The sequence below is a fragment of the Streptopelia decaocto genome (genome assembly GCF_964273445.1).
Source record: "Streptopelia decaocto genome assembly, chromosome: Z".
Taxonomy (NCBI): domain Eukaryota; kingdom Metazoa; phylum Chordata; class Aves; order Columbiformes; family Columbidae; genus Streptopelia; species Streptopelia decaocto.
The window spans coordinates 62595463-62605273 of NC_138657.1; the positions used below are offsets into that span (position 1 = coordinate 62595463).

The 9811-nt window shown below is 39.7% G+C and overlaps 1 protein-coding gene across 3 annotated transcripts in view; it reads left to right on the forward strand.

The window, feature by feature from the left end:
- ADAMTS12 (ADAM metallopeptidase with thrombospondin type 1 motif 12) overlaps positions 1-9563 on the forward strand; it is a 181906-nt gene extending 172343 nt beyond the window's left edge. For 2 of the 3 annotated variants that reach the window (XM_082074433.1, XM_082074435.1), the window contains 3 exons: positions 608-781; positions 4543-4696; positions 6780-9563. In XM_082074433.1, coding sequence (XP_081930559.1) covers positions 608-781; positions 4543-4696; positions 6780-7015 — 564 coding nt within the window. In that variant the 3' untranslated portion in view covers positions 7016-9563. Of the gene's footprint in view, positions 1-607; positions 782-2420; positions 2506-4542; positions 4697-6779 lie in introns of those variants that run through there. The other variant, XM_082074434.1, reaches the window with a different exon arrangement.
- The last annotated feature ends 248 nt before the right edge of the window (positions 9564-9811 follow it).

Sequence of the window (9811 nt, forward strand, 5' to 3'; positions counted from 1 at the left end):
TCTGGGGGTATGGATCCTTCTGGTGCCATGGAGGAGCGAGGAAAGTTAGAATGTGAACTGCTGGTATGGGATGAGTCCACTGTCTCACAGAGGTAGCAGGGACTCAAGTCTGTGGATGAAGAGGAGGAGCATTTTTGCCAGCCTGAGCAATCTGCTGCCTTGGACACCTACCTCTTCCAGCACTGAATGAGAAATCAGCTCACACAGCTGTGCCTCTTTCCTCCCACATTCCCTCTCTCCCATAGAAAAAACTATAGAACTGACAGTTGCCCTGCATACAGGATTTGGTTTTTGTATTTATTGCATTATGCCTCTTTCACTATGACATTCTGGGAAATAGCTGCAGGATTTCTTAATTAAATATGTATCCATGTTGCTAATGGGTATTCCAGTGAAGAGAAGGAAATATTTACCCAGCATGTTCTGATTTGCTGTGATGAAAACCACCGTTTTTAAGCCTAACAACAGATTGTTTATATGTTAAAGTGGAAATTCCCTCTCTGAGTCAGGATGTTCAAAGCTCCTCCTTCTCTTCTGTGACTGGGGAAGGGACAGCTGCTCAGCAGACCATCATTTGGAGATGTGCCCCTTTCTGTTTTCTGTACAGTGCTCTGCCAACTGCAACGGCGGCTTCAAGACCCGAGATGTTCACTGCATTGATGTTCGCGAAAAGCGACTTCTCAGGCCTTTTCATTGCCAGCTGCTCGGATATAAACCACAAGTCAACACAAGCTGTAACATGGAGCCTTGCCTTCAGTGGCATGTGGAGCCCTGGAATGAGGTATTGTTCTTTAAAAGAAGCTTTGGGAATGAGCAATTAGCTGTCACTTAGCAGTAACTGTTAGATCCCTTGCTGGTAGGTAGGTAAACTTTTGCACAAAGGAAGACATACAGTACCACTCAGAGGCTCTGCAGTCCTTGTGTATGGTTACAGTAAAAATTATCATAGATGTTCATAAGATTTCCCATAGTCATGCCTAGGATTGCATGTGACACACAGGTAGAACTGTTGATTACCACACCCTGAAACATTCCTTTGGACTAATCCCTTTTGCTGCCATTTTAATGTTGCTTTCTCATTATGATTAGTTTAGACTTTTCCTTCACACTTTTGGGCTGGAATTTTATGGGGCCAGAAACTGAGGTCAGACTTAAGATAAATTAGACTTTTGTGTCACTTTGCAATATAAATCTGTGCCAGCAAACATTTGTAGGCAGCCAGGCACATATTTATGTCAGCTAGAGCACGTGATCTGATTACATTTTAGTGTTTTTTTCCCACTAAAAGCAGCTTTTGTGAAAGCACAGCAATGTTTGTGGCACCATGGACCTGATGCTTTTGTGTTTCAAGGGAGGTGATCACATTGCTTCCTTACAGGCCACTCTAAGTCACACCTGCAAAGTCACACCTGCAATAAGGAGGAGACCTCATCCTGTATACAGTAATGCAGTGCTTCCTGTAAGAGCAGTCAGCAAGGGTTGAAAAATAAAATTAGCCAAATGATTGTGCTTGTTTGGCACTCAAATATCTTACAAAACCACTTGTCCAACCCTGGCAATTGTCTTCATGCTGAGGATACTGGACAGAATGAGACTGAAGAGGTTCATTTATCAGGTGTCAGCTCTGGTTCTCTATCCATAGGGATGCAATTCCTTGTATGATAGGAACAAAGCATTATTCAAAGTCTATCTGGCACCTTTGGTGCCTTATTTCATGTCAGAGTAGAAAATTTTTTGTGTATTTCAATGTTTTACTGTAGACCTAATGAATAATAGTAGAAAAATTAATTGGTAGGTAATAATAGACTAATCAATTGTGGACAAAAGAACACTTAAAAAATAACATGGGTCACTGTCTTTGTATGATGCTTTTATTGTATGCATTGGATGAATTTTAATGTCTCCAGTTGCCTCATAAAATCAGGTGTTGGATCTCATGAATTTGTGGTGTCTTCACTAAATAGAGCAGATTAATCCTGCAAATATGTGCAGGATTAATGTTCCAATCTCATTCCTGTTGGGGAAGTTACTTTTGCTGGTGGTGCTGCATGAGCAGCTCTGTGTTGCCTCTTCTTGTTGTCTCTTCTATGCTGTCCTATATTACTTGCATTAATACATGTCAGAAGAAGCGTTTTACCAAGTTTTTTGACCAATAATATCTTCTTCCCTGTTTCCTTCCAAACATACAATTAAATAAATACCTCAGTGTAAAGCTTTTCTTCATATCTGGGCTGTAAGACTTGGTATGCAGGATGCCCTCTACATCTTTTAAATCACGTGGATCAGTGACATGGTGCTTTTTTTACTTGTGGCTCCACATTTCTAAACTGAGATGATTTCTTGCTGTCTTTATGGTCTGTTTTGCATTTTTCATCTATTCCCATCTCTCTCCTCCTGGGTTTGTGCACCTCTTTTGTTAGTGTTTGAGAACATGTGGTGGTGGCCAGCAAAAGCAAAGTATCTGTTACCCAGAAGGCGGCTACTGTGACTAGACAAAAAGACCTAATGTCATTGCATCGTGTAACAGGCCACCTTGTACACAGTGGATTAACCAAGCATGGGGCCTGGTAGGATTCAGTTCTTTTTTTTTTTTTTTTTAATTTGTTTTCATAAATTTGCCATATTTGATCATATTATCCACTTGTCTGTGAATCTCAGTGCCTATGGCAAGTACAGTTTCTAATGCATAGCTGGAGCTACAAAAAAAATCTTTTGAAAATATTACTAAACATTCCAGAGCCAGCCCATCTCAGTTTCTTCAGGTGATATTGTAGCTTTTACTTTTTGTTGCTGCATTGGATGTTGTTGGATAGAGGTCTGGTGGTAGTGGTGTGGGGTTTTTTTTTCCCCCTTTTCTAATAAAAAAGGAGTTACTATTGACATTCTTCCATTACTCCTTTAAAATTTTCCACCGGAAGAGACTATTGGGTAGTAAATCCAGTCATGTTCAGTTAGATATAGAGTAAGGCAACACTTCAAGAGGATGACAGAATAAAAGCATCTTTAGAGAGGGAGGGAAAAGGTTGAATTGCTAATAATAGTCTCTGATATGTGGCTAGCTGAATCCTTCCAAGTATAGCCAGGCTGTTTGTTCTGTCTGTGCTTCCAGAGCCTCTCCAGTCATTGTAATACGGTTCTGTTGAGCTTTAAAGCAAATTTTTGGATTATTGGACATGCCCACACAAACAGAAATTCTTAATTTTGACCAGCAGCCCTCTACTTCAGCTTCTGGAAATCTAATTGACAAATGTGGGGTGTATCATTGGGGAACCTTTCAGTGTCTGCCATACATGTATGGTTGTAAATAAACTGGTATATCTAATAAACCTTTCCCTCCAATTTCCTTAATAAACCTATTCATACATTACAAGTAGTCCTTGCAGCAGAAGAGAACATTGAAAGAACAATGAAAGCCAGGAACCTCAAATAAGAAAATAACAGGGAGTCATTTAACACAGAAAATTTAATGGGTTGTTTTTGACATAAAGCCATCAGGTGGGGATTATAAAGTAATGTAGAGTTAGTGCAATTCTAACACATAAATATGGAAATGAAAATGCTGGGATATGCATAAAATAAGCAACTGAATAACAAAATGTTATAGTAGCTATTTTGCTGATTTATTAATTGCATTTATTTTACTTTATAAAGGAAAACATTTTAAACATTAAAATAAAGTTGCTTCAAGAGTACCTAAAATGTTTGAATGTACTTCACACCAGTAATATTTTATCTTATGCACAGAAATATATGATAGAGAGAGGATGATTTTCAGAAAACTTAAGAGAGTTACTAGTCCTTTCTTGATCTCTTGTTCTTCATTGCTGGCATTCTCTATCTGTTGAAGTATTTATCTTGCTGGCCACTATTTATCTGAAGAGAAAAATAATCTAGAAATTAAAGGGAATTCTCAGACACACTGGGATGCCAGAAGAATTAAATACATTTACAGAACAGTACAGGAACATGTTTTGAAAATGTTTGTTTTTTATGGCCATCTGTATGCAGCCAGAACAAGCAGCTGGCAGTTGTTTTGTGGTCATAAAGAAAGAGTAACCACAGAGTGAATATCACCAAAGAAAAACATCTTGCTGAGCTTTTTTGAAATCTTCAACTCGTTCATTTCTAAACTTAACATTGCAGTTGATTACTTATGTTTAATTTAGAATACGAGAATACACAGGATACAAAATATGTCTGTATCCTATACTAAGCTGGATTACTGCTTTCTTACTTTGTAGGACTGGCATTTCAGATCACCCTTCCCCTCCTCTGTAGAAAACAGTCCTCTTACCTTGGTTACACCTTCAAGAATGCTGAATTTTTATTATTTACCCCTCTACTGTATCCTGCCATATTTGTCTACGATGCACCCTGGATGTGTCTGGACAGAGAATACAGTACATGAAGCACATTAGTGTCATTTGTTCTGGATCATATAAGCTTTCTGTCACATGACAGCTCAAATATTGGCATGTTACCCAAGTTCTGTGTAAAAGACTTTTGTATATATTACAATATATATATACTACTCTCTTTCAGTGCACCGTTTCTTGTGGAGGGGGCATTCAGCGAAGAGCTGCAAAGTGCATGAATATAGAAACTAATGAAACTGAAGATGACAGTATGTGTGTGGATAAACCCAAGCCCACAGAGCATCAGAAGTGCAATCTTCGAGAATGCAGGAAAAGCACAGGTACAATAATATAGCTGCATCAGACAGTTTCTGAAAAGCTCTCAATTTGTGTTTAAATTCTGCAAAACAGTAGGAGCTGACCCAGTTTATCAGCTTGTTGTGAATACTACAGGCTCAGTAATTATAATTCAGCCTTACCTGCTACTGCTCAGCTGCACTGTTGGCAGAATCACATTGTCATGTTCTCTAGCCCTACTGGCTTTGTGTTGCCATGATGAGGAATGCAGTTTTCTGAGCACGCAACCCTAATTTATGATGCCAAAACTAAATGAATAGTTCTGCTTGTATTGACCTGTTTTAGGTAACTCACGGGCTGCGTTGTGGGCTGTGGAAGGACACACTGTGTGTCCAAACAAATGCCATTTCTCAAGACAGATACCCCTATGGGATCTGCAAATTCTGGACTGGGAGCAAGCAAGCAAAGTGAGAGAGACACTGTAAGAAAAATCTGAGTGGCAGTGAAGCCAGATACAGTCTTGGCACTATGAATTCAGTGTCACACAGTGCGAGACTGTCTCCAAAATGAAGAGGTAGAGAGAAGCCTCTCTCCTTCAAGGTTCCAGGAGCCCAGTTGTGTAGATGGTGATAGCCCAGAAAAGAAGTGGCAGGGGAGGGAGGAAGCTTATGGAAGGGTATATTTATCTGTAGTCTGTGTATCTGTAGTCTGTATCTAACAGGTACCCTTAGGTAAGAACCGCAACAGCTCAATGTCATTCTGGAAGAGTCTTCAAAGGCCTTTTGGAGGATTTTTCCTTCTTAGCAAGTCAGCAAGTAAGGGTCCAATCTGGAAATGAGTTAAGAGGTTGAATCCCAAGGGCAATTCAGAACTGGCATACACGTGAGAGTGATGCATCCCTTCTACTGCTCAAAGATCTTTAGCACATGTTTTTGCCCTCAGGTTGAATTGGTCTGCTTATCTCCTGTCCATCTCATGTTCAGAAAGACAGACTCAAATAAATACTACCTACACAGAGTAGTTATTTCTGTGAGTAAAATCCCAGGGGACCAGTAAAACATAATTCCCTTCTGGGTAGACCAGTGGTCCATGCAGCCCAATGTTGTGTCTCCAGCAATGGCATTAGAGGATGCTACTTAGGGAGAATATAGGAGCTTAGTCCTTTCCTGTGATTAATTTCCATGACATTCCTCCAGCCTTCCCAGGTGACTTATTGGTGCTATTAAAGGCACCTGTTCTCATGTCTTTTAGTTGAAGTTTACAGAACTTTTTCCATTAATATGTTGCATCCCTTTTTCAAATGCTCTCTGCTTCCCCCCCTCCTGTGGCACCAAGTTCCAAAGCTTCACAGCCTCTTGTGAAAATAAATGGTTTTATCTGTTTTAAACTATCTTGAGTTTCTCTAGTTCTTGTGTTGAGGGATTTGCTGAACAACAACCTCGCATTTGACTAATCCGCCACCTTCCTGCTTTTGCAAACCTCGAGTCTCCCATCAGCTATCTCGTAGGCCAGGACCCCCATTTTGTAATACCTAACTAAATCTGACACATCTCAGTTTGTTAAAGATACCACAGAGCTAGCAGCACCGTAATATAGATGGTACCAGTCCCTGGCTTATTCTAGTGCTGCAGAAACTGAAGCGTAGTCAAGCTGAACGTGAAGATTCAGGTGCCTTGTCAGTGCTCTTCTGGCTGCCCTACATGGCTTTGTAGCACACTGCCCACTCCCTGCACTTGTCTTAAATGCACAGTTACAAGACTGTGAAAGTACCAGACTTGGAAATCTTTGTTGCTACACTTTCTGTGTCACTTCTGAAAAGTAGAAGCATTAAAGCAAAGAACTTAGATCAGCTCTGTCTACTGAAAAAGTAAAGCCTCAGTGAATGGTAGTAAAAGAGTGCTGTGTTTTCCAAGACAGAAGGTAATGAAAAGTTGAATCAGACCTCTTCACTTATAAGTCCTAAAATTTCAAGGGGATCAAGCTGACCCATAATAGAGGAAGAGAAGGCCGTCATAAATAAGAACTTTAACAGACATGACTGTCTGGCATAAAGCAGTTTAAAATTCCAGAAATACAGGTAATTTGTCAGTAATATACAACTAATTCTTCTTATCTTCTTTACCATAGGACTGCCCTGCAGCAAAGACCAGCTGTCAGTTCACTTCTGCCAGAGGCTGAAAGGCATCGGCAAGTGCTTGCTGCCATCCGTACAGACCCAGTGCTGCTTCACCTGTAGCCAGACCCGAATTCGTAACAAAGCAAGATATTGGGATCAGCGAGGCCTCAAACAACAGAATTACACTAAGTCTAGAAGAAAATCACCTCAAAACCAAGCAAACAACAACCAAGCTGCTCGGCACTAGCTGTTTTATCTAGGTGCTTTGAGTAGGGCTGCTTTTTACAGGTTTTACGTTTCTTCTTTTTCTTATGAACCATCCAACATAAATGAAAATCTGTGATCAAAACTGGGGAAACACATCCCTTAGGGTTATCAGTCCTAATTTACTGCTTCAAATTTTTGTCTGTAATAGTCCAGCATTTGTAATGTAATTTGCAATGTACCAGCAGCTAGTACTTCTTAGGCATGCATAGGGGATAGAAACAAGCTTGCAAGAATTTTCGTATTTTTTTTAAATGAATGTTTTACTTGTTCTTTCTTCCATCTCTTTTCCGAAACCCACTTGAAACATGAGCACCACTAAGATTCAAGAGCTCCGAGTGAAGGTGGCTCACAGGGCAGCTGACACAGACCTGAGCTGTGGGCCAGTTCCCTCTATGTTCTCTCACTTCTCTAGTTTTAGGAATCAAAGTGAAGTGGCAGTGTTTCTCTAAATCATTTGCTAATTTCATAAATTTAAAAGCATAGTTTAATAATAACTGATTACAATATGCAAGCCAAATTGAAACTTCGGATTTTTCAAATGAAAATAAGTTTAGTACTTGACTGAACCTCTAAAGGATACCTCAACAATAGCCTGTCCTGATCAGTTTTCTCCTGCTGCAAATGTCTCCCTCTAACCCAAAAAACACAACAAATCTGGAATATTAAATTCCCAAGTAAGTTTTAAGCAACATTTCTTGGTACCATGAAAGCAAAGCTGCATGTACCACCTTCAATGACAGAGCTATCATTTAATCCAGTATCTCCTAGTAGAGTGTAAGCCCACATCCACACTCTATCACCTCACTTTCAGCAAACTTTTCTCCGTGCAAATCCTTGATCACAATGAGGTGACGGTGCCTGGGAATGGAGCCTGAGACCCAGAGTATCTGCATAGCTCTGGGCCTCAGGCATTAGGACAGCACTAGCCAAACAGTGTATCTGTTTTGCTATTGCAGAAAATGCCAGGGTAAACTTTAGGGAGACCAGACTGGACCCTTGGAAGAAAAACTGGGCATTTCCAAAAGAGCTGGATGGAGTCTGACATTTACATCCCTTTGAAATTCAGTAGGAGTTGGACACCTTGGTTCTTCATGCTCTTTTGAAAGTCTCAGATTTACTCCCTAGCTACCTGACAATTTGAGATTGTAATACAGGGAAATGTCACATTTTATGCAATGTGGAGTGGAGATGCATAGCCATAAATCCAAGTGTCACTATGGTTACAGAGCTAAGACTAGCAATAGCCCTCTTTCTAGACAGATCTTTCTGAAAGTTAATAGAATGTTTGGGTCTGGCTATAATGTATTAACCTAATGAAGGCCACAAGCCTAACTGTCCTTTTTCGTAGGTTTGCGACCTTTGGCTAAGGTCTCACTTCTTCACTTGAAGTCTCTGGGAGTTCAGGATATGCAGCATGGTAAGGTTAGATTCATTAACCTCAGTGATGGCAGTATAACCCCAGTTATAGGTGCTGATAAAACTTAAAATCCACTGTTAAAAATATGGTGCTAGTATAACGGATGTAGGGGATAACTTCCAATGGTGCATATGCATGCATTTGTGTATATAGCATACATGCACATAGTCTTAAAATAATACATGTCTATGGTGTTGCTGGCCAATGCCAGACATAATGCCTGTCAAGTTTCATAGTGTGCTTATGTCCTTCTGAGGTCCTGAATGTCTACTGACCCTTTGAACAATAGAAATCTGGGCAATTCTTTTTCACTGGACACAGAAATCACACAGAAATCATGTGAAGGAGTGGAGGTGTCCCAGCTGATTCAGGAAGCATTCTCTCCTGTTCTCAGAGGTACCTGCAGCATTTTATCTGCAGAGATCAGCAGAAGTGGGCCATCAGGTGTGTGAGCTAATAAGAAAGGAGCTGACTGAGTGGATATAGTGCAGGTGGGAGCAAAAGCACTTGGAGGGGGTTGTCTCTTCCAGTGTTCATTATGGCTAGTGTGGAGTAAAACCATTTCTGGCTTCATTGTTTTCTTCAGGGAGCTGTGATTTCTTATGAAATGGATAAAAGTGAATAAATTATATTATGGACATTAAACAAAATAATCTTTTTACCCAGGGAAGCACAGTCATCACTGTTGCTCAGCTTAAAAGTTTAGGGAAAAGATTGTGACAACAGTTTTAAGAAAGCAGTGCCACTGCTCTATTTACATAGGTTCTTAGATTGCACTCATCAGCCTAATATCTCCTCTATGTTAACAATATGTGCAGTAATCTCTCCCATCAATTTGGGAAGATTTCTTACTTATGACATAACTCTTTTTAAGTAAAGGTGGCTTTATGATCCTAGCCCAGATGGTCACTGTTCTCAAAACTGAATAGAGTATTAAGTGCAGAGATACCATTATATTATCATATTAGCCTGAGATACATCAGCTTCAACAGGTTGCTCAGGAAAAAATGTGTATTTGGCACATTCACTGCTTGTTCTAACATTTCAAGCTTTAAAAAGTAAACTATGATGACATATTTGTTTCAAGCTTCAATAAATGGCATTGCTTATGTCTCATGTCTCTGGTATTTTATGTTTCCAGTGTAAGAAGATTCATAATATGGAATTCCAAAGAAAAAAAGCCTAGAAAGTATATTTTATATTCCAGGGGAATTCCTCATCATTGAGGTATTTTGATGCTTGATATTCCAATGTAAAACAGACCATTTAAAAGTGTGAGGGAAAAAGTAGCAGAGTAAAGTATGGTGCTAAATAAAAATATACCTTAGTAGGCTTAGTTATTTCCTGTCAAATAGATGA